Below are 25,959 nucleotides of genomic sequence, written 5' to 3'. Positions count from 1 at the left end.
CCCAGGAGCAGGAAGTCAGCCTGTGATAGTACCACTGATGCTGACAAACGAGCTATTAAGAGATACAGAGATGTGGACTTCACTCTCCTGATGCTTGAGGTCATGTGTCTCATCAACTGATGTCTGTTACGGAGATATTACAAATATTAGTCAAACCTTGGTTTTCTGCAGGTTTTTAGAGACGTTCCAAACCATAAGTATCTTCAATTTTAAATATTTACGTTTATTACACAGTAAACTTCAAAACTACTTAAAGAAAATGCACAGGAGGTAATAAAAGTGATTCATGAGAAACATAACTTGAGACCAAGGAGGTACAAGAAATTAAGAAACGTATTTTCAACACATTCCTATTAAAAGCACTTTTCAGTTGCAATCATTTTTGAATATATGTCTAGTCTCTCTCTTCATATTTAAAATCTTTAATGACAGAATCTGCCTTACACATTTCTATTTCCCTATAACACTGGTTCCCACATGAACCATGTTAGGCTGGATGCATAAAAAATATGTAGGGCGCTTCCCAGCCTCCACCATCACCACCACTACACGCAAACATGGCACACGTATGCACACAAAATCTCCAGGGTTGGGATCTAGAACCCGTATTTTATTTAACATAACAAGTAATATAAAATAATGTAGTAACAGGTGACCTTAATGTGCACCCAAATTATAAAATCATCTAAAACCAAATACTGTGCCTTTCACCCAGCAGATATCTGATGCATACAGCCAACACACACTGCGCGCCTCAGCTGAGCGAGGACTTGCGCAGTGACACGAGCACTGTAATAAAGCTCCTGAGCCTTAAGCACTAAAAATCTGATCATGCCTGACCTGTGGTGGCACAGTGGATAAAGCGTCGACCTGGAAATGCTGAGGTCGCCGGTTCGAAACCCTGGGCTTGCCTGGTCAAGGAACATATGGGAGTTGATACTTCCAGCTCCTCCCCCCTTCTCTTTCTCTGTCTCTCTCTCCTGTCTCTCCCTCTCTGTCTCTCTCTCTCCCTCCCTCTCCTCTCTAAAAATGAATAAATAAAAAAAATTAAATTAAATTTTTAAAAAATCTGATCATTTCTTTTAGTAAAATAAGAAGATTGAGGAAAAAATTAAAGTAGGATTCTAGCTACTTGCTGACCTCTAAATTATATAATATGAAATGATTTTTTTTTGTATTTTACCATCTTATATGGTCAGTATATAATCAAACAATATTCTGACATCAAAGTAGAAAACAAAACAAATATATTAAATTATAGTGAAAGAATAAAAAGAGAAGCTTTACTGCATAAATATTACTGAGAAAAATAAAATATTATTAAAGATACAAAAATTTTTGTACCTTTTAACAGGGTTTTCTATACAAAAATCAGCACCAAAACTGAAGATGCACAACACTAAGTTTAGAACATAAACACAAAAATGCTCCTCTCAGTTGTTAATAAAACATACATCAATAAAGATAAATTGTTAGTATTTTGAAGTAATTTATTAAATAAGATTATAAAAGGACAAACTTCAAGATAACCAAAACAGGTATTATTTAATATCAACCTATTCTAATGGCTAACAAATACATAAATAACTTGTGATATGGTTTATTTAGATCACTCTTTGCCAATTTAACACACTGGCACAGTTTGGAAGGTTAGCCAGAAAGCAAAATTATGCTGTGACTATGTAATCAGTCTATCAAGTACTCACCTGCTCTGGGCAGTGGTTTATATAACTCCAGGTACTGCTCCCCATGAAGAATCTATGTGAGGACAAGCAAAATGTTACTAGCAGACTCTCCTCTCCCATGGGATATTGCTGTGGATGCTGCTTATCAAAGATGCTAATCACTTCACTGTCCACATGCTCGTATCACTACTCCCCTCAAATTGTCTAGTGTGGCTTCTAATTCTTAATCACCACACTCAGAAATAATCAGCTACCCAATCTAAAAACTGTCTTTTGGAGCAGAGATAATATTTTATATTTGTTTCTTTCTTGACATTCATAAATCCTTGTTGACTGATAATCGGATTATTTGCCAATGAAGACACTAAACTAAACTGTCCTTCCAGTGCTTATCTCTGTACCTAGAACATACTGGTATCCAATAAAGATCTGTCAAATGAAAATGAACCAACTGGCCACTGCTAGTAAAGTATTTTCAGGTCACACACACCAAATACAAACAACTCAACCAAAACACAAACATAAACTTTCAAAACTATGTTCACAAACAAACAAAACTATGTTCAAAATAAATAAATAAATGCCAATATTTCCTTAATATAACGTCTTGTAAATTATCTACTGAGAGTAGATACTAAGGACACTGTTTAACTTCACAGCCACTTAACCTCCTTGTAATCGAAACAGTAATATACAAATATATGTAGTAAAACAAGGGTATAGGAAAAACAAAACCTGACCCGTACATCCAAATGACCAGACTCTACTGCCCCTGAGACAGCTTAATTCCCAGTCTTGCTCAGAACCCACAGGGGGAAAGAGAGCAAGGGCTGGCAGGGATGGGAGGGCCTCACTGCACCACATGGCCTGGAGACGCCACGTTGGGAAGACTGACACTCAAATTCCAAGATAGCTATCATTCCTGGCCACAGACTCTGAACACCATTTATGATTTTCTTTCCACTCTGAAGGACAATTTGGAGACATCTGCTTTGTTTGTTCTGACATCGTGCAAACTGAAGAACTCTATGCAGCAATTACCATGGGGGGGGCACATTTCTATATAACTATAGAACATATAGTTATATAGAACTATATAACTAAAGTAACTATATAACAAACTATTCGGCACATTTCTAACCTCCTCTCAACTTCATGCGATACTTTAAAACATTCTTGTTAGTTCAGAGCAGCAATGGGCTAGCAGAACCTCCACTTAATGGGGTCCCCAATCAATCAGTTGCAGAAATCATCCATAGCTCTATGACCTAGGACTCGACAGTTATCACTGGGCTCATAATCTAAACCTTACTCCAAGAAATGAGATAAACCCCACCTAAAAAACGTTCTCACAGTTGTTCATTCCTTCCTTCTTGAAACAGTTTATTCACTTGGCTTTCCAAATCCCATATTTTCCTGAGAGTCCTTGTAACTCCTACCTCACCAGCCATTCCTTCTCAGTCTCTCTTGCTAATTTCTCCTCATCTCTTCATCCACTAACTCTGCAGGGTCCCTGACTCAGCATCTTCTCTACTCACCTTCACACAGTAGGGGAGTTCAGCTCTTCTCATGTCCTTAAATATCACTTCAATGCTGCAAACCCCAATTAGACCTTACCCAAACTCTAGATTCATAGACTCAACTTTGTATCTCTACCTGAATGTCTAATAGACATCTCAAATCTGTTCAAAACAACTCCTAATTATCCCCACCTTAAAGTAACTATATATATCCATTTTATTTATATAGTAATGCCATATATAACTACTATACAGCTCAAACGTTTATATACTTATAAATAACATATAGATATGCATACAGTGTGGGTCAAACGTAGGTTTACAGTTCTAAGTATGCAAAACTTGTACTGTTTCCTCTTATATCATTATTTATTAATTACTGTATTATTTTCCATACAAACAACTGTAAACCTACGTTTGCCCCATTCTGTACATATGTATTATCTCAGTTATCTAAACTAAAAACCTTTATCCTTGACTCCTTTCTCTTTCCCCCCATGTGTACCTTTTGCTTGAATGACTATAGTCATTCAGGCTCCTAACTGGTTGCCATGCTTCTATGCTTGGCTCCCATATAATTTATCCTCCACACAGCAGCAAAACTGAGCCTGTGAGTGAACACAGCCAACCCTTATCACTCCTCAGTTCAAAGTGTTTTTAATAACCTCACTCATTAATGAGAGTATAAACTGAGATCCTTACAATGACGACAAGGGCCTGTGCTCCCACCATTGCCCCCTTGCTCACTCCACAGCTATAATGGCCTCATTGCTGTTCCAAAGACAAGCCAGCTCTGCACCTGCCTCAGGGCTTTTCACACTTGTTCTTTATGCCTCAAATACTCTTCTACCTTAACTGCCTGGCTGGCTCCTTCACTAATATCATCAGGTCAGGATGATCATATCCATTTTATAGATGAGGAAACAGGCTTTACCCTTGGTCAAACAGCAAGTAAATGGCTGAGCGAGAATTAATAACATTATGCCAGGGTTGTGAGACTGAACATCGGTGGTTTTCTTCTTTTTGTTTCCCTATTCAACTAACTTTCTTCTTTTTTCTTAAAAAGAAAAACCAAAATATATGCTAACTCTTTACTTCTGAATCAACCGTGACAAACTGTTTTACTAATACACACACACACAAACATAGGATGGGGTACTTATCAAGCATATTTAAAGAAACAGAAAAAAAGGCAAAATAAAGGTTTTTTTATTATGCATACCTTTGCTAAGTTGATTGAAAGCCCAGGAATCTCTGCTAGTCCTCCACCCATTATAGATTTCTGTGCTATAATAACTCCAAAGGTAGGCAAACAGGAGAAGTCGGAATCTCCTTCATAGATAAACTTCATGTCCTTGGGCTCCTTGACCGAGGCCCCCACTCCTAGAGCATACATAATTGCTTCCAGTTCCGTGTAAGCAGAGGAAAACTGAGGAAGTTTATGGCCAATAGCTCCATCCTATGGGACAATTGTAAGAAATTATTTTTGTACTCTTTGGGTCAAATCTTTAAAATTTTAACTTTTCAAGACTATTTATTGCTTATGTACCTACTTTTGCTTTTGAAAAGATGTGACTACAATTATCATTTTAATGAATCTGATGGGGTTTTATAATTGTTTCATTATATTCGATTTTCTAATAGAAACTAATTAGATAATGTGTAAAAAAGGACTTCATTTACAGATAAGTACTTTTTTATTGCTTACTTCTTGTTAACAGATAGTATGTCTCATTTTCAACTTTCCTGTCTCTGATGCTGGATTAACAACTATTAGCTACTCAAAAATAAGAGAAAAATAAACAAGTTTGTTATATATAGGAATGTAAATTGCCCTATAGTACCTATTGTATAAAAATTCAGATATAAACAGATGAGCAAAACACTGTTTAATGCCCGCAAATTAGACTGCCCCATACGGTTTTAGTTAAAATGAGATCTTACCTGAAGTCTCTTCTCAATAATGTCTTTTATATAATTGGATATTGTATTTTTCTATTTAGTGATGACATGCCTAACTAATGTGATATATTATGATATAAAAGAATGATGCTTAATTTTCAATCACTTTCATTCTAAAGCAGGAGTCACCAATGACTGAGAACCAAAAATAATTTTTACATTTTTAAACAGTTGGTGAAAAAAAGAAAATCAAGACAAGTATGTGACAGAACAGTATGTGGTCCAGAAAGCCTAAAATAGTTATCTGGCTGTTTACCAAAGAAGTTGCCAACCTCTATTCTAAAGTAAAATCACTTATAAACTGATCATATTCTCAGAATTAAAATGTTAATTTTATCCTGTATCTGTCCTGAGTCACAAAACACCAACATCGAATGTGTCCAATGACTTACTTCTTACTATTCATGCACTACAAGTTTTATTTTTTTAAGATAAGTACAAGAGATTGTAAGTTAGCAAGCTTCACACATGAACTATAACCATAATTCTATCATCATTTCTGACACAATGTGAAGCAGCTCTTCACTTGTAGCCATGTTGAAATATTTCCAAGACACATTATATCAATGCTTTCTCTTAAAAGAAATGGCTCAGCCTGACCAGGCAGTGGCGCAGTGGATAGAGCATCAGACTGGGACGCAGAGGATCCAGGTTTGAAACCCTGAGGTCGCCAGCTTGAGCCCAAGGTCGCTGGCTTCAGCAAGAGGTTACTCGGTCTGCTGTAGCCGCGTACATATGAGTAAAGGCACATATGAGAAAGCAGTCAATGAACAACTAAGGAGCTGTAACAAAGAATTGATGCTTCTCATCTCTCTCCCTTTCTGTCTGTCCTTATCTGTCCCTCTCTGTCTCTCTGACACTGTCACAAAAAAAGAAAAAGAAATGGCTCAGAGAGGCACTAAAATAAATTAGCCTTTTCTAAAAAGTTAGAAAAATAGTGACTAAAGTAAGATTATCAATTTTTCTCAAAAAAAAAAGTTGTCTTAAGTATACTGAGGAGGAGAAAGTAAAGTCTACATTCAATATTTTTGCCTTTTGTTCATTCAAATTCCATAAATATTTAATACATATTTGATGAAAAGTTTTGAGGTTGCTTATCTTTCCTATTAAACAGTATATTGATAGATGGAAAAATAACTTTTTGTATCACTGGAAAGAACAAAGAAAAAATAAAAAGATCTCCAGAGAAGGCACAGCATTCGACCTTCCTCCCCACTTACAAATCCTGATGTAGCTGTTGATGATGCCGCATGACTGGTATGATTTGTTGAAACTCCTCCATCTGAATTTATTTTATTTAGAACTTCCATCAGACTGCCAGTTGATTCTAAAAAAAAAAATGATAATAACAATAATAATGCTTTTGTTAAAGATGTGACTAAGAAAAGCTGCAATGTGCTAGATCAGTGACCTTCAACTTTTTTCACCTCGTGGCACATACAAACTAACTACTAAAACTCTGAGGCATACCAAAAAATATATTTTGCCAATATGTCAAAAAAAAAAAGCCCAAACACAACAGGTATAATTTTGATTCACTCACACCAGATTCATTCACACAACAGATTGCTGTGTTGGCCGTTGTCATTTTTTTATTTCACAATCTAAGGGAAAAGAGGTCAGTGCCCCTGACTAAATAAGTCAGGTAGTGTATGTTTCCAAAATTCTTGCAGCACACCAGTTGACTATCACTGTGCTTGATAATTATTCTATAACACTCAGCAAGCCTGCTCTAGACTCTGGATTGGCACTCATGATCTGAATGTACGATGCCAGGCCATTATGGGAAAAAATGGTGAAAGTCTTTGAAACAGACCACAGATAATGGGGGTGTTTTCAATGGAAAACAAGACATTGTCCAACATACTCTTTGCAGGTTATGGTCTTAAGGAGGCTCTGAGCTTTGCAATGTCTTTGAAAAATTCCCAACTCTGTAAAGTGGGATCCTTGCCCACAGACTTGCAATTTCTGTCTGGTGGAGGGACAAGTAATTTCCCTTCTCTCCCCATCGTCAGCCCTTCTTCAGGATGGAACAGTGCCGAAATTACCCGTTAGGTCTCTGTACAAGGAGTAGCTCTGAAGACAGTACTGTATGAAAAATTCTTCCAGAGAAAACCATCACTATGACCAGTGACTCCACTCAAGTTGGGAACCTGCTGCTTTGGGGTCTAAAAGCAGCCACATATGCCATATGATTCTGAAGACTATGGGACCACTCTAAAAAACCTTAGAGGTAAGAACTTCGTTCTAAACTCATAGAACTACAACCAAACTACAGAACATGAGACGACCAGACATATCTGCCACTCCTGGTGACACTAGTGGAGATAATTCTTCCTACTAACCTTTCCCTGGCCGCCCCAGAGTGCTGCCTAGCGGGCGCCTATCTAACTGAAAGTCACCCTGACACAGGCTACAAGTACAGCACTCAGAGATGAACAACCAGAGTAACTCGGGGCTCAAACACCGAGAAAGCTGGGACCAGTTATTTAGTTTTTCTGGACTTAGTTCATCATCTAAAATGAGAAATGGAATAGACAGATGCTCTAGAAATTCTCAATTGTATTAAAAATGTGAGGGTTTTTCTAACTGTACTTCAAATACTAATCATATCTTGTCATTTATAATTACATAATTCATTTAGTTAGCTTTTTCTTTATATTCATTTAATAATTTTAAGGCAATAAAATAGAACTTGAACATGAGAGGAAAGTTTCGATATATTTCTTCCCTTTTCCTTTCATTCAATTCCACTGATAGGTAACTGTTATTCACAGACTAAAGTTATCTTAAATACAAAGATACAGAAAACATTATCATTAATGATACAAGAATTACATTATTATCTGACTGAGAAAAAGCATAATAAAATTTAAGTGCAACCAGTAGGCAGCAAAGTGTCATTAAGAAAAAAAAAGAAGAGTCGCCCTGGCCGGTTGGCTCAGCAGTAGAGCGTCGGCCTAGCGTGCGGAGGACCCGGGTTCGATTCCCGGCCAGGGCACACAGGAGAAGCGCCCATTTGCTTCTCCACCCCTCCGCCGCGCTTTCCTCTCTGTCTCTCTCTTCCCCTCCCGCAGCCAAGGCTCCATTGGAGCAAAGATGGCCCGGGCGCTGGGGATGGCTCTGTGGCCTCTACCTCAGGCGCTGGAGTGGCTCTGGTCGCGACATGGCGACGCCCAGGATGGGCAGAGCATCGCCCCCTGGTGGGCAGAGCGTCGCCCCTGGTGGGCGTGCCGGGTGGATCCCGGTCGGGCGCATGCGGGAGTCTGTCTGACTGTCTCTCCCCGTTTCCAGCTTCAGAAAAATGAAAAAAAAAAAAAAGAAGAGTCATTTTTTCAGATACATTCTTCTATCAAACCTTAAGTATAAAACTGCTAAGAGGAAAAAAGCAGTTTTCTGTAAAATAACCCTAATTTATGATATTTCCCAGAAAGGTCCTTTAAATTTTATATATTATATGCACTTGAGTTATACTAGGAAAGAATAAAGTAACTTTTATTGGTTATCTATGCCTGTGGTGTATCATTGATGATTCAAGTCAAGGTCACAAGTATTTACTAAATCCTTTCTATGCTATCACTGAATACAAAAGAAGTACATGTCTCAGCCTCCAAAGTAACTTACTATGCAGTTAAGAAACGACATAATTATGAAACAAACACAGTGGAAAGAAGTTATGATTAGAAGATGCTCAAGTGGTAAGAGTTCAGCTAAGAGAGAGATCAACAAAGCCCAGAATATCAGGAGAGGTTTTGTTGACCATGGGCCTTGAGTATTTCTAAAGTACCAATAAAAGGAAGAAGGGAAGGGGCATTTTAGAAAGACAGAGAAACAGTAGCAGAGACAAGCAAAATCTGTTCACTAGAGAGAAAAGAGATAACCCTAAATAAACTAGATAAGGTGCAGATCATTAGGGAATGGAAGACTTTGAAACCAACCATCAGATAAGGACCACATGAATTAAGCACAAATGTATAACCCACTTCATACCATCCCCCAACCATGCACACACCAAAAAAATAGGACTATAAAAAAAATGAAAAACTGACAGCAGGACTGACATACATAAATTAAATTTGAGAAGTTCGAATTCTTACTAAAACAGAAACTGTAGGTCAGTGGTCCCCAACCTTTTTTGGGCCATGGACCGGTTTAATGTCAGAAAATATTTTCACAGACCGGCCTTTAGGGTGGGATGGATGAATGTATCACGTGACCGAGACAAGTGTCAAGAATGAGTCTTAGATGGATGTAACAGAAGGAATCTGGTCATTTTTTAAAAATAAAACATCGTTCAGACTTAAATATAAATAAAACAGAAATAATGTAAGTTATTTATTCTTTCTCTGTGGACTGGTACCAAATGGCCCACAGACTGGTACCGGTCCACGGCCCAGGGGTTGGGGACCACTGCTGTAGATGATTCAACTGTCTAAGTCACCACAGGTAAAATAGAAAGCAATTCCACGAGAGAAAAGATTGCCTCTGGTTCCCCCACCAGGACCAGACTGAGTGGGACTCATTACCTTGAATTGTCCGCAACTTGTTGGCGTTTTCAAAGTCACAGATCTTTTCCCAGTTAGCCTTCACTGCCTCAGGAGTCATCGGCTGATTCTTCTGTCTCACAATTGCTCCAAGGCTCCGCTCCCAGCGCACTGGTTATAGAAACAAAACCAGGATACTGAGCACATAGTTTTAAGTGGAGACAGAAGTAAAGTAAAATTCCTAAGTGCCCTTTGAACTATTTTTTAACTTTAAAAAAAATATTCAGAAGAAGCATTCTAACTTCTAAAGAATTTTACTACATACCTTAAAATGCATTTTTCCTAAAATAACAAACCCAGTAAGATGTCAATTAAAAAAAATATTTGAAACTAAAGGAAAAACATCTCTTCTGACTTTGACACTACTAAAGGCAGAATAAAATGCTGAATCACAAACAGTGAAATTGTTTATTATCATGCCAAAAAACTGACTTCGTGACCAGAGATCATTCAGGAAGTACACTTCAAGATAACAGAAAGAGATGTGTTGAACAGCAATGTGGGCCAGTGATGATGACCCATGAAAAATTCTAGATAACCAAATACTACTTCAGATATTCCCAAATAATTCTCCCTTTTTCTCCCTCTGCTCTTCCACCTTCTCCACAGGAAGTCAACTAAAATACACATTTTCACAAATATCATTATAGTTGTGTAAGTTCCATGAGGAGAATTACCAGTTTTCTTTTATTAAGGACTGAGAAATAAATAACCACTAGTAATCTTATTTAAACATAATGGTCAGACTTTGATGATTATTAAACTGAAGACTTATCTTGGAGAATGACAAAAATGACTGCTTCTAGAGCTTTCCTATTGATAAAGACATAGCTTTTATTGTGTCAATTGATCTTCTTTCTTAAACTGATGTCATAAGACATTTAAAAATGCTTGAATAATACCTGATCTGTGGTGGTACAGAGGATGGAGCATTCATCTGGAACCCTGAGGTGGCCGATTAGAAACCCTGGGCTTCCCCCATCAAGAAATATACAAGCAATCAATCAGTGAACAACTAAAGTAAAGCAAATGTGAGTTGATATTTCTCGCTCCATCCCCCCCTCCTCTCCCTGTAAAATCAATAAAGTCTTTTTTTTAAATGCCTGAGTAATATGTCACTTTAATAATTGGAAAGAACAAATGAAAATATTGATAGTCGAGTGACGTCACGAAGATGGCGCAGTGAGCAGCGCGTCCGACAGATCTCCCCAAAATCTCAACAAATTTGTCAACTAGAAACAGAAAAATTTATCTTCGGAGCATCCTAGAGTTCCACACACACACTGAAAGCAAAAGGACTGTTGCTGAGGAGGGAATACGCCTGTGGTGAGTCAACCCACGCGTGCAGCTGCCCGCGCTGCGTCCCGGGGAGTGCCGGCAACCACCCCAATCACTGAAATTAGCTTAACCCACGAAATCTACGCACCCACGGGGCTCTAATTGATAAGATAAGGAGATATAAAAATATTCACAAATACAGAAAAGATGAGAGAATTTATCATCAGAAAGCCCCCACTCCAGGAAATACTAAAGGGGGTTTTCCAACCAGATTCAAAGAACAAAAGAAAACAAAACCACAAGTAACAGCTCCACCAAGAAAACAATAAAACCAAACTTAAACTGTGACAACAAAAGAAAAAAAGGGGGAGAAAGGATGAAGATTAACAGTAGCAAAGGACGATGAAGCGCAGAAATACTCATAAGAAAGGGTACTACAATGAATATGGTAGGTACCCTTTTCATTACTTAATGGTAACCACCCTTGAAAAAACCACCACAAAAACACTTGACTTAAAAAAGGTAGCAACAGAAGAAAGAAGTATGGAATACAAACAAACAAAAACAAATGATAGAAAAACAAAAAAGAAGAATCAAACAAGATACAAAACTAACAGAAAGCAATTTATAAAATGGCAACAGGGAATCCACAAGTGTCAATAATTACACTAAATGTAAATGGATTAAACTTACCAATAAAAAGACACAGAGTAGCAGAATGGATTAAAAAAGAAAATCCAACTGTATGCTGCCTACAAGAAACTCATCTAAGTAACAAGGATAAAAACAAATTCAAAGTGAAAGGCTGGAAAACAATACTCCAAGCAAACAACACCCAAAAAAAAGCAGGTGTAGCAATACTCATATCTGATAATGCTGACTATAAGACAAAAAAAGTACTCAGAGACAAAAATGGTCATTTCATAATGATTAAGGGGACACTGAATCAAGAAGACATAACAATCCTTAATATATATGCACCAAACCAAGGAGCACCAAAATATATAAGACAGCTACTTATTGACCTTAAAACAAAAACTGACAAAAATACAATCATAATTGGAGACCTCAATACACCGCTGACGGCTCTAGATCGGTCATCCAAACTGAGAATCAATAAAGATATAGTGGCCTTAAACGAAATACTACAACACCTGGATATGATAGACATCTACAGGACACTTCATCCCAAAGCAACAGAGTATACATTTTTCTCTAGTGTACATGGAACATTCTCAAGAATTGACCATATGTTGGGCCACAAAGACAATATCAGCAAATTTAGAAAAATTGAAATTGTACCAAGCATATTTTCTGATCATAAAGCCTTGAAACTAGAATTCAACTGTAAAAAAAAGGAGGAAAAACCCACAAAATTATGGAAACTAAACAACATACTTCTAAAAAATGAATGGGTCAAAGAAGAAATAAGTGCAGAGATCAAAAGATATATACAGACAAATGAAAATGAAAATACGACATATCAGAATCTCTGGGATGCAGCAAAAGCAGTAATAAGAGGAAAGTTCATATCACTTCAGGTCTATATGAACAAACAAGAGAGAGCTGAAGTAAACCACTTAACTTCACACCTTAAGGAGCTAGAAAAAGAAGAACAAAGACAACCCAAAACCAGTCGAAGAAAGGAGATAATAAAAATCAGAGCAGAAATAAACAAAATAGAGAACAGAAAGACTATAGAAAAAATCAATAAAACAAGGAGCTGGTTCTTTGAAAAGATCAACAAAATCGACAAACCCTTGGCAAGATTCACCAAGGAAAAAAGACACAGGACTCAAATAAATAAAATCCAAAATGAAAGAGGAGAAATCACCACAGACATCATAGATATACAAAGAATTATTGTAGAATACTATGAAAAACTATATGCCACCAAATACAACAATCTAGAAGAAATGGATAAATTCCTAGAACAATACAACCTTCCTAGACTGAGTCATGAAGAAGCAGAAAACCTAAACAGACCAATCAGCAGGGAGGAAATAGAAAAAACTATTAAAAACCTCCCCAAAAAATAAAAGTCCAGGCCCAGACGGTTATACTAGTGAATTCTATCAAACATTCAAAGAAGACTTGGTTCCTATTCTACTCAAAGTCTTCCAAAAAATTGAAGAAGAAGCAATACTTCCAAACACATTTTATGAGGCCAACATAACCCTCATACCAAAACCAGGCAAGGATGGCACAAAGAAAGAAAACTACAGACCAATATCTCTAATGAATACAGATGCTAAAATACTAAACAAAATACTGGCAAATCGAATACAACAATATATTAAAAAAATAATACATCATGATCAAGTGGGATTCATCCCAGAATCTCAAGGATGGTTCAACATACGTAAAACGGTTAACGTAATACACCATATCAACAAAACAAAGAACAAAAACCACATGATCTTATCAATAGACGCAGAAAAGGCTTTCGATAAAATACAACACAATTTTATGTTTAAGACTCTCAACAAAATGGGTATAGAAGGAAAATATCTCAACATGATAAAGGCCATATATGATAAACCATCAGCCAACATCATATTAAATGGCATAAAACTGAGGACTTTCCACCTTAAATCAGGAACAAGACAGGGTTGTCCACTCTCTCCACTCTTATTTAACGTGGTGCTAGAAGTTCTGGCCAGAGCAATCAGACAAGACAAAGAAATAAAAGGCATCCATATCGGAAAAGAAGAAGTAAAGGTATCACTTTTTGCTGATGATATGATCCTATACATCGAAAACCCAAAGGACTCCACAAAAAAATTACTAGAAACAATAAACCAATTAAGTAAGGTCGCAGGATACAAAATCAACATACAAAAGTCCATAGCCTTTCTATATGCCAACAATGAAATATTAGAAAATGAACTCAAAAAAATAATCCCCTTCACGATTACAACAAAAAAAATAAAATACCTAGGAATAAACATAACAAAGAATGTAAAGGACCTATATAACGAAAACTACAAGACATTGCTAAGAGAAATAGAAAAAGACACAATGAGATGGAAAAATATTCCTTGTTCTTGGATAGGAAGAATAAATATAATTAAAATGGCCATATTACCCAAAGTAATATATAAATTTAATGCAATTCCCATCAAAATTCCTATGACATTTTTTAAAGAAATGGAACAAAAAATCATAAGATTTATATGGAACTATAAAAAACCCCGAATAGCCAAAACAATCCTAAGGAAAAAGAATGAAGCTGGGGGCATTACAATACCTGACTTTAAACTATATTATAGGGCCACAATAATCAAAACTGTATGGTACTGGCGGAAAAATAGACACTCAGACCAATGGAACAGAATAGAAAGCCCAGAAATAAAACCACATATATATGGTCAAATAATCTTTGATAAGGGGGCCAACAACGCAAAATGGAGAAAAGAAAGCCTCTTCAACAAATGGTGTTGGGAAAACTGAAAAGCCACATGCAAAAGAATGAAACTCGACTACAGCCTGTCCCCGTGTACTAAAATTAATTCAAAATGGATCAAAGACCTAAATATAAGATCTGAAACAATAAAGTACATAGAAGAAGACATAGGTACTCAACTCATGGACCTGGGTTTTAAAGAACATTTTATGAACTTGACTCCAATGGCAAGAGAAGTGAAGGCAAAGATAAATGAATGGGACTACATCAGAATAAAAAGTTTTTGCTCAGCAAGAGAAACCGATACCAAAATAAACAGACAGCCAACTAAATGGGAACTGATATTTTCAAACAATAGCTCAGATAAGGGCCTAATATCCAAAATTTACAAAGAACTCATAAAACTCAACAACAAACAAACAATCCAATAAAAAAAATGGGAAGAGGACATGAACAGACACTTCTCCCAGGAAGAAATACAAATGGCCAACAGATATATGAAAAGATGCTCAGCTTCATTAGTTATTAGAGAAATGCAAATCAAAACTACAATGAGATACCACCTCACCCCTGTTAGATTAGCTATTATCAACAAGACGGGTAATAGCAAGTGTTGGAGAGGCTGCGGAGAAAAAGGAACCCTCATACACTGTTGGTGGGAATGTAAAGTAGTACAACCATTATGGAGGAAAGTATGGTGGTTCCTCAAAAAACTGCAAATAGAACTACCTTATGACCCAGCAATCCCTCTACTGGGTATATACCCCAAAACCTCAGAATCATTGATACGTAAAGACACATGTAGCCCTATGTTCATTGCAGCACTGTTCACAGTGGCCAAGACATGGAAACAACCAAAAAGCCCTTCAATAGAAGACTGGATAAAGAAGATGTGGCACATATACACTATGGAATACTACTCAGCCATAAGAAATGATGACATCAGATCATTTACAGCAAAATGGTGGGATCTTGATAACATCATACTGAGTGAAATAAGTAAATCAGAAAAAAACAAGAACTACATGATTCCATACATTGGTGGAATACAAAAACGAGACTGAGAGACATGGACAAGAGAGTGGTGGTTACCAGGGGTGGGGGGGGAGGGAGGATGCAGGAGGGAGGGAGGGAGAGAGTTAGGGGGAGGGGGAGGGGCACAGAGAAAACTAGACAGAGGGTGACGGAGGACAATCTGACTCTGGGTGAGGGGTATGCAACATAATTTAATGACAAGATAACCTAGACATGTTTTCTTTGAATATATGTACCCTGAAATATTAATGTCATCCCATTAACATTAATAAAAATTTATTTAAAAAAAAAAAAAAAAAAGAAAATATTGATAGTCTACAATATATTGTAACTATGCCCTCTAGTAATGGTACCTTTTAAATAATTCAATTAATTTTGATAGCCCTAGCCAACTAAAACCATACACTGGGACATTGGAATTTTCACAAAGTTAAAAAAACTGCCTTAGAGCAATTATCCAATTTGAAGCTCATAAAGTGTAAGGGCTAGAGTAAGAGAGGGCTGAAGCCAAAGTCATTCACTATGAGGCTGAAGGGGAATCGTTTCGACAAATCAGTTGCAATTTCTGTGCCACAAAACTGTCCAGGTGACTCCTCTCTGTCTCCTCCCAATGCCTCATGCTCCAAGGAAGAAAAGAATTAAATGAGAGAACCAGAAAACTTGCCCGCTGTGGCTCTTCCCATCTTTTCAAAAACAGCCCTCCCTCCCACTCATGTCTCTGCTGACATAGTGAGAACAAGCATGTGAGATGCCAGAGACGTGGGAGGACAAACATCAGTACGGGGACTGTGTGTCTGAAGGAAGAGACAGCTCTGAACAAGAAAAGGCAAATCCTCAGTAACAGCTGCCAACAGAAAGGAAAGCCACAGGCCAGCAGCACCACCTCCAGGTCTTAGAACACCTGCTGGTGTAACAATGTTTAAGTCTGAATATGTGTGCACTAGATCCAATGGCTAGGCATTTAACAAGATCTTTATCCAGCTCTAATATGTACACAGGTTTAAAGAAATGGAAATAATGTATGGCAAAACAGACTTACATTTTCCAATCCATCCTGCTCCAACCTACCAAAAAGAGGGAAAAAAGTTATATCATCTAATGTGAAATCACTAATAGAATGTTTAAAATTAAAAAAACAGGCAGCTATCTTACTAAGAATACTAGAATATCAGATGAGTGGATAAAAATAATACAGCTCTACAAAAATCCACTGGCTGCAGCCTGACCTGTGGTGGCGCAGTGGATAAAGCATCTACCTGGAAATGCTGAGATCGCCGGTTCAAAACCCTGGGCTTGCCTGGTCAAGGCACATATGGGAGTTGATGCTTCCAGCTCCTCCCCCCTTCTCTCTCTCTGTCTCTCTCTCCTCTTTCTCCCTTTGTTTCTCCTCTCTAATAATGAATAAATTAATTAATTAATTTAAAAAAAATCCACTGGCTGCACTGCTCATGTTATCAGAGTAGAAAAAGCAGCATGATGTAGTAGCAAAGCACTGCTCTGATATCAGAAACCAAGGTTTGATACCAGTTCTTCTACTGACTAGCTGTGTGACCACGGTCAAATTATGTGACGTCCCTAAATCCAAGTTTCCATTTGGGTAACATAAAGGTGATAATACGCTCTTCATGTGGTAACCACGAAGGTTAAATATAAATAGTAAATCTGCCTAGCACATCACAGGCTTGAAATACACATCCCTCTAGGAAATCCTAGTGAATAAAAATATTAAAAAGCAAAGAAAAATAAAGCCTGGATCTGACTTAATGAACTACGGATAGTCATTTTAATGAAACATCTTTATATGAAAATAAAGCAAATAACCAAATATATTAACTGCCACACAGAAAGATGAATTATTTTCTAGAGGCCATCAAAGATATCATCAGAAGAAAATGTTTGCTGTAAAGAAAATCTGTCATCTCTTCAAATAAAGCAACTACAATGTGCCAGAACTCATCCTAAGAATTCTTCACACGTATGACAGAAGAAAGTTTATCAGTAGACAGGACACATCTTAGTGGCTATAGGCTCGAGGGTATGACTTTTTAATCACCCTTTGCCTTTATATTTAATATGCCCACACTTTTTACAATAGACCAATCAGAGCTGATGCTGTCAGAGTAAATAAATCAGCAGTGGTTTTGGCAATAGTCAAAAGAGATAACCATCTTTTGTATTTTGGGAGAGAAGCAACGAAGTACAAGCTCCTCTCAGGGGCTACAAACAACAGCTTTAGCTGAGCCAAAGAATCTGTATCTACTATTCCAATTATCTACTAGGTTTTACAAATGAAGTGGAAATTTACATTCAAGATCTAAGTCAGGATATTACACACACGTCTTCCTATGTTTATCAATCATGCATACCAAATGTCCTTCACTAAAAATGTTCACAAGAAAACAACATACAAAACTTCATCTATACATGATCCTAACTGTGTATGTTTGAGTATGTGTGTAAAATGAGTATATATAAAAAACTATTAGTGTAAAATGTACATCTAATAAAAAACTGGAAGACAATATATAAGAATATTATTAGTAATACCATGGGTAATTTTTTCTTCTACAAATTTTCTGCATATTTTATGTATGTGTATATTTATATGCATATACAAAAAGCATGTATTATTTTTGTTCACAGAATTAATAATAAACAGCATGACTGGTGATGGCCCAGTGGCTAGAGCATTGACCTAGGATACTAAGGTCCCAGGTTCAAAACCCCAAGGATGTTGGCCAGAGCACAGCTCATCTGGCTTGAGTGTAGAGTTGCCGGCTTGAGCATGGGATCATCAGCATGATCCCATGGTCGTTGGCTTGAGCAAGGGGTCACTGGCTCGAGCAAGGCGGTCACTGCCGGTAAGACAGTGAAAAGTAATCAATGAACAATTAAAATGCCACAACTACCACTTGATGCTTTTTGTCTCTGTCACTCTTTCTTTCTTTTTTTTTTTTCTTTTTTTCTTTTTTGTATTTTTCTGAAGCTGGAAACGGGGAGAGAGAGTCAGACAGACTCCCGCATGCGCCAGACCGGGATCCACCCGGCACGCCCACCAGGGGCGATGCTCTGCCCACCAGGGGGCGATGCTCTGCCCCTCCAGGGCATCGCTCTGCCGCGACCAGAGCCACTCTAGCGCCTGGGGCAGAGGCCAAGGAGCCATCCCCAGCGCCCGGGCCATCTTTGCTCCAATGGAGCCTTGGCTGCGGGAGGGGAAGAGAGAGACAGAGAGGAAGGAGGGGTGGGGGTGGAGAAGCAAATGGGCGCTTCTCCTATGTGCCCTGGCCAGGAATCAAACCCGGGTCCCCTGCACGCCAGGCCGACGCTCTACCGCTGAGCCAACCGGCCAGGGCCCACTCTTTCTTGCTAAGAAAAAAAAAAGACTTAATAATAAATATAACTATAAAAGATAAAAAGACTTCTGATTGATTGATTGATTGATAAAAAGGTTTTTTAAAAAATTCCCTGAGATAAAAAACAGGAAGCCAAATATTGAGCCTGATATTATCAAATTGTCCTCTTCTGTAAATTTAGAGTTGTAAAGTTCTTTCCACATCTAATTTTTCACAATTCACATTCAATGGTTTTGATCCAAACAATAGAGGCACATATATCTGCTTAAACACATGTAGATTGTTTTTAATTACTTATCAGATTTTTATTTAAATAAATCAGGTTAATATATTATTCACTTAAAACCAAGTCAGATTGGCCCTGGCCAGTTGGCTCAGCAGTAGAGAATAGACCCGGTATGTGGAAGTCCCAGGTTCGATTCCTGGCCAGGGCACACAGAAGACCCATCTGCTTCTCCAACCTTCCACCTCTCCTTTTTCTCTTTCTCTGTCTTCCTCTCCCACAGCCAAGGCCTCACTGGAGCAAAGATGGCCCGGGCACTGAGGATGGCCCCATGGTCTCTGCCTCAGGTGCTAAATGGCTCTGACTACAGTGGAGCAAAGCCCCAGAGGGGCCGAGCATCGCCCCCTGGTGGGCATGCCAGGTGGATCCCGGTTGGGCACATGTGGGAGTCTGTCTCTCTGACCCCCCTCACTTTGGAAAAATACAAAAAAAAAAAAAAAATAAGAGAGAGTCAGGTTATTTTCCTACCAAAAAATATTTCTAGATATCATAGAATTGCTCATACAACAGGTACACTGCTACAGATAATCAAAGGAAAGCGGTGCATAAAATATAACAGTTCATGCTAGAAAGGAAGAGCTCAAATTCAAATGAGAAATCCAAAATGTACTATATAAAGTGTCATAAAGAAATCTAAAAAGGACTTTGACTATGGATCTCAAAGGATGGTGGAATTATATGTGGTGTTTATTTTTAAATTAACACTTTGCAACAAGGAAAAGGAGTTTATTTTTAAAGTTAAGATAAATAGTAAGTTGTGTTTACTGATCTATCACACCCAGACTAAATTCCCACAATACTGACATAATATTTAAAATTGTGTGGTAACAGCTATGTATTATGTACTATGTTCTATGCTAAGAGTTTAAAAGTATGATTTCTAGTTGCCACAATAAAACACCAGAAAACTAATGCTCAGGGAGATTAATCTGTACAAAATTCCAGCAAGCCAGCAATTTCCAGAACAAAACTTCACAGTCTGGCCTGGCTGACTCTAACCCTAAGCTAATCTTCCCACTTTACCATTGAGCTTCTCAAACCAAATGAAACTTGATCTCTTTAGCAAAGCACACCAAACCATGCGTATTTTCATTTCTTAAGAGTTTCAAAAATGAAGAACAAAGTAAAAAGAGAATTTATAAATTTGCAGTTACTTTCTCAAAACAGGACATCTGTCAACACGTTCCTTAATTATAATATAATCATAATATTTTTAAAAATCAGCTGATGCACCAAGAACTGCATGATTCCACACATTGGTGGGACATAAAAACAAGACCAAGAGACATGGACAAGAGTGTGGTGGTAAGGGGGGCGGGGAGAGGGAAGGAGGAAGAGGGGGAGGGCAGGGGGGCACCAAGAAAACTAAATAGAAGGTGACAGAGGACAATCTGACTTTAGGTGATGGGTATGCCGCACAACTGAATGACAAGATAACCTGGACATGTTTTCTTTGAATATATGTACCCTGATTTACTGATGTCACCCCATTAAAATTAATAAAAATTTATTTATAAAAAAAAAACCACTGACGCAGATTCTTAACAAATGTGAGCAACTGGAAAATACTAATTTTTAAATAACCTTTTATATTTAATTACACAAATATTGCTTTGAAAGAAAGCAGGAAGGTACAGAATACCTCAAACAAGCCACCGTTTTCCTCACAGCTCTCATGGCAAAGCCAAAGGACCAGGGGGGCCACATAATCTGGCTTCAGAGCTTCCAAAACATCTGAAAGAAATACCCCCAAAAAGTTTATAAACAAGAATATATACATATTCAAGCAATTATTTTACTTTCTGAAAATTTCTTACTTACAAAATTATAGGCAATTCAGAGGCATTTTCAATAAAAAGAACAAAATTAGATGTACATAATTAATTAGTGTAACATTAAAGGCTTTAAAAATAACGTTTTCCATTCCAATAGAGATATTCCTAAAGCTTTCTCAAGCTTCTAATTTTAAATACATCAGAAATACCCTTCAAAATAGGTAACACTATTCAGGAGAAGACAAGTTAGAGCTGCCTAGTCAAAGACGGTGAGCAAAGCTATATCTAACATAAGGTACTCAGGTACCATTCATTCCCAAAACTATTTTGCTCTCTCAACTATTTAACCAGAAGCTAGAAGAAAAACGGCCTTGACAATTGTAATGCCAGTAAGTTAAGGATGTGAAATGAACTTTGCAACCATTACTGATGAGTAACAAAGTGTAAGAAATATTTTTCCATTGCATCCTCTCTGTGAGCATCTTAACAGAGCAGAAAGGTCCTACCATGTAGTAAGACGACCTGGGTTTTACTGCGAGCCTGCCATGCAGGCAATTTAGGACTGGAGCACATCACCCAGTTCCCCCAGACATGCGTCTTCTCTGTAAGTAAAATGCTTTCCCTGCCTATTCCATCAAGTTGTTCAAGGATCAAATGAGATACAATTTGTTAATATACTTTATAATCTTTAAAAAATCAAACAATTGCAATGTTTAATTGTGAAATGATAAAATGTAATTTTATATTAATACACTAAAGTAACAATGATATTTATAGTACCTGTAAATTAAAAAGCGGCTCCAAAAACTTTTCACTTTTTAGCCTCTAAAAGCTCTTAAATATGTAAAACAATCTAATAGTATACTGTTCTCCCTCTGTTATAAGCATGAGAAAACCAAAGAGAGACTTCAACCATCTCAAATTACACAATAAAACAAATTCTTAACCTACAGATCATTCATCTCAATATATAACACTCCCCTGACTTCCTTTAGATATCAATTGCAAAATGGAATGTGAAAGGATAGATGTATATATATTCAGATGTTTAAGTTCACTAACTTTATATCAATAGTATTGAATGCAACAATTAACACATCAATGAAATCCAAATCATCAACTATTACCTTCAGTGAAAAAAAAGAATAGAACATGTCACATTTTATTTCAGATATTGTCATTAATAATGTAAGTAAACATCCTTGCTTCCCAGTACTCGAAACACATTCCAAACTCCTGGGTTAGCTAGCATCATATTATACCCAATCTTATAAACAAAAAACAGGATGAAGGAGATAAGTGAAATTCCAGAGAATATTACAATGAGATATAATTTTAGTCTTACTAGATTGGCATATATTAACAATGCTAAGTTATGGGAAGGACCAGGATATAGGAAAGGGTTAACTCAGTAACTAGGGCTAAACTTTGCACAATCCCAAGAACATCTGTCTTCAGAGCTCCTGAGGGGTTCGCTCTGAGCCTTGGTCTATGCTGCCTAAGAAGAGTTTTACTGTATGCGTGAGGCCTTGGGCCACAAACAACCAGTTTGATCAGATGGTTTATGCTAACAACGTGGCTTATGGTGGAACCTGTTTTTGTTCAGAGGGGATAGAGTCCAAGTAGCTGAGGTAAGTCACTCAGGATCTGCAAGCTTACATGACTGACTTCCAATAAAAAGCCTGGACAACAAGGCTCAGGGGAGCCTCCCTGGCTGGCAACACTCTACAGCAGGGGTCCCCAAACTTTTTACACAGGGGGCCAGTTCACTATCCTTCAGACCGTTGGAGGGCCGGACTATAAAAAAACTATGAACAAATCCCTATGCACACTGCACATATCTTATTTTAAAGTAAAAAAACAAAACGGGAACAAATACAATATTTAAAATAAAGAACAAGTAAATTTAAATCAACAAACTGACCAGTATTTCTTTTCTTTTCTTTTCTTTTTTTTTTTTTTTGCATTTTTCTGAAGCTGGGAATGGGGAGGCAGTCAGACAGACTCCCACATGCGCCCAACCGGGATCCACCCAGCATGCCCACCAGGGGGTGATGCTCTGCCTCTCTGGGGTGTCGCTCTGTTGCATCCAGAGCCATTTTAGTGCCTGAGGCAGAGGCCACAGAGCCATCCCCAGCACCCGGGCCAACTTTGCTCCAATGGAGCCTTGGCTGCGGGAGGGGAAGAAAGAGACAGAGAGGAAGGAGAGGGGGAGGGGTGGAGAAGCAGATGGGCGCTTCTCCTGTGTGCCCTGGCCAGGAATCGAACCCGGGACTCCTGCACGCCAGGCCAACATTCTACCACTGAGCCAACCGGCCAGGGCCATGACCAGTATTTCAATGGGAACTATGCTCCTCTCACTGACCACCAATGAAAGAGGTGCCCCTTCCGGAAGTGCAGCGGGGGTTGGATAAATGGCCTCAGGGCCGCATGCAGCCCGCACAGGTCGTAGTTTGGGGACCCCTGCTCTACAGCGTTCATGAAGGTTTCTCCTGAATTTTTCACCCCATATGCCTTTGCCCTTTGCTGATTTTACTCCTCATCTTTTCACTGTAACAAACCATAACCATGAGGATAACAGCTTTGTCTGAGAGTTCTGTGAATTCTTCTAGAGAACTGTAGAGCCTGAGCTGACCCTGGAAAACTCCTACCCAAGCAGAAATCAATAAGAACTCTGTAACCACTGTTGAATAGTACACTGGCTTAACCCCTTTTAAAATTACCTAGTATTATATCAAGTTTACCATTTATATATTGTACATAAAACTCAGCAATTTTACTTCTAAGTAGACAACCTAGAAATATTCTTGTTCCGGATACATGAACAAGAATGGAAACATTGTTTAAAAAAAAAAGAATGGTAACCCTGTTCAAAAAAGCAAGTCAATTGGAAATAAACCCCGATGTCCATTTATAAGCATTAGATAAATCCACATAATAGACTATTATGCAACTATTATACAATTATAAAAATGAAAGAAGTATAGCTACACATAATACAAACTAATCTTAGAAATATTATATAAAAACTAGAAATTCCCCCCAAAATACAATATATTATGATTTGTGAATATCAAAATAAGAAAACCAAACAATACAGGGTTTTTAGCAACATATTTATTACTTTTAAATATTTTAACAAATATTTAAATATTTTTAAATATTTTTTAAGAAAAAATGGCAAGGAAATGATAACCATTTTCTTTAAGTGACTACATCTTGGGGAAACAAGGGGTTGGGATGAAAGGGTAACAAAGACAGATGCAAGTTATTGGTAATGCCCTGACTTTGGGTTGCATGACAGCTAGTTTTCAAGATGGCCCCAATGATCCTCATCTCCTCTTATTCACCCCTTTTTATAGTCCCCACCCATAATGCCCCAGCATTGTTCTCTGTGACCAGTAGAGCAGAACAGAGGTAATAGTATGTCACTTCTGAAATTAAAAGATACTGCAACTTCCTGTGTGGATGGGTTTCTCTCTTTCAAACTGTATTAGCTCTGGGGGAAGCCAGCTGCCATATCAGCAGTAGTCCAATGGAGAAACTCACATGATGAGAAACTGAGGTCTCCAGACAAAAACTAGGAAGGAAGGACTGCCTCCTGATAACTGTCATGTGCATGTATGAGAGCTTGGAAGTGGATCCTCTGACCCAGACAAGAGTTCAGATGACTGTAGTGCCAGCAAACATCTTCAACAAAACCTCATTATAGACCCAGAACCAGAAATTCCCAGCTAAACCACTGAAGACTCCTGACCCCAGAAACCGTGAGATAATAAATGTTTTAAAATCCACTAAATTTTAGAGTAATTTATCACATAGAGTAAATAACTAATACAGCTTAGGAAGTAAGTTCATAGCTATGCAGTCCAGGATTATGTTTCATTTCACATAAGAAACATTCAAGTTACATACTTTACTTTCCACTTATCAAATATATTTCTAAGGAAAAAAAACTGCAGATGTCTCCACACGTTAGTCATAACATCTGGTGTTTTAACAAATGATTCCTTTGATAGCCTTTGAGTATTTCAGAGGAAGAGAAAAAAAACTCTGGGGCAAAATTAATTTTCAGCTTTTCATAAGCTATAAAAAGTAAAAATGAAAATAGGGATCCAAGAGGATGACAGAGAGAGATCTTGAACTCACCTCCTCCCATTAACACACCAAACTGACACCTGCATAGGAAGCAAGTCCTCCGGAAGGCCTGAGGCTGACGGAGCAGTCTGTCCAACAGCGAGAAAGGGACACACAGAGCAGGGGAGATAACGAGCTACGGCAATGAGAGATATCACTGAGGGGCCTGCACGCTGACTCATCCACCCTGCACGACAGCAAGAAACAACAACTTAAAGGACACCTAGGCTACATGTGAAAGAAATCCATTTACAAATCCTAGAAAGTCTGCCAGATGGGTGGAGAATTGCTGGAACTCTCTCCAGGATCAGAGGTACCAAAGAGCACCATTTTTCTATTACCTCTCCACCTAATAGCATGAGAAGGAGCATGGTCGAGACACTCTAGCTGCCTGCCAAGGCTATTCCACCGATCCTTGAGTCCCTGGCCCATACAAGCTCCAGCCATCCCCAAAAGATGCCCCAAGTGAAGAGTGTCCAGGGTCCCCTTCTCCCAACCAAAAGTCTGAACCAACCATCCTGCCAGGGTAGAACTGTTGAGTCAGCCCTGGTCACCCCCAGCCTGTGCCTCCTCCATAACTAGTTGTCTGCCAAGGCAGCCCCAGCGGTACATGCCCAGCTCCAGCCATCCTCCAAAGCAACCACAACACAGTACACCCCTGGCCCCCCAGGCTCACACTCACTGTGGCTCCAGCCATCCCATCAGGGCGTCTCCAGCACAGAGCTCTCAGGACAACCCACACACCCACGCCACCCCAGCTCCAGCCACCCCACCAAGATGGCCCCCACGCAGCCCATCCTGGGACTCCCAGAACTATGCCTACTCCGGTTCTAGTCAGTCTGCCAAAACCACCTGGCACACACAGCCTATACAGGGATCACTCCTATGCAAGGCGACTTGCTCAAGACTGGAAGAACTAGTTGTTTCACCTAATTCATAGAAACAAACACAGAAAGGCAAACAACATGAGGAGATAGAGAA

At 38.3% G+C, this 25,959-nt stretch overlaps 1 protein-coding gene across 1 annotated transcript in view; it reads right to left on the bottom strand.

The window, feature by feature from the left end:
* The window catches only part of HSD17B4 (hydroxysteroid 17-beta dehydrogenase 4), a 93,891-nt gene that overhangs the window by 39,445 nt on the left and 28,487 nt on the right, over positions 1–25,959 (bottom strand). The window contains exons 9-14 of the mRNA XM_066274157.1: positions 20,709–20,800; positions 16,470–16,494; positions 9,694–9,822; positions 6,388–6,494; positions 4,428–4,664; positions 1,707–1,758 (exon numbers count right to left, since the gene is read on the bottom strand). Of these exons, the coding sequence (XP_066130254.1) occupies positions 1,707–1,758; positions 4,428–4,664; positions 6,388–6,494; positions 9,694–9,822; positions 16,470–16,494; positions 20,709–20,800 (642 nt within the window). The remainder of the gene's footprint in view (positions 1–1,706; positions 1,759–4,427; positions 4,665–6,387; positions 6,495–9,693; positions 9,823–16,469; positions 16,495–20,708; positions 20,801–25,959) is intronic.

This window comes from Saccopteryx bilineata, chromosome 4 (assembly GCF_036850765.1).
Source record: "Saccopteryx bilineata isolate mSacBil1 chromosome 4, mSacBil1_pri_phased_curated, whole genome shotgun sequence".
In the NCBI taxonomy this organism is placed as follows: Eukaryota; Metazoa; Chordata; class Mammalia; order Chiroptera; family Emballonuridae; genus Saccopteryx; species Saccopteryx bilineata.
The sequence above is the reverse complement of the archived record's forward strand: the minus strand, read 5'-3'. Positions and strand labels throughout refer to the sequence as shown.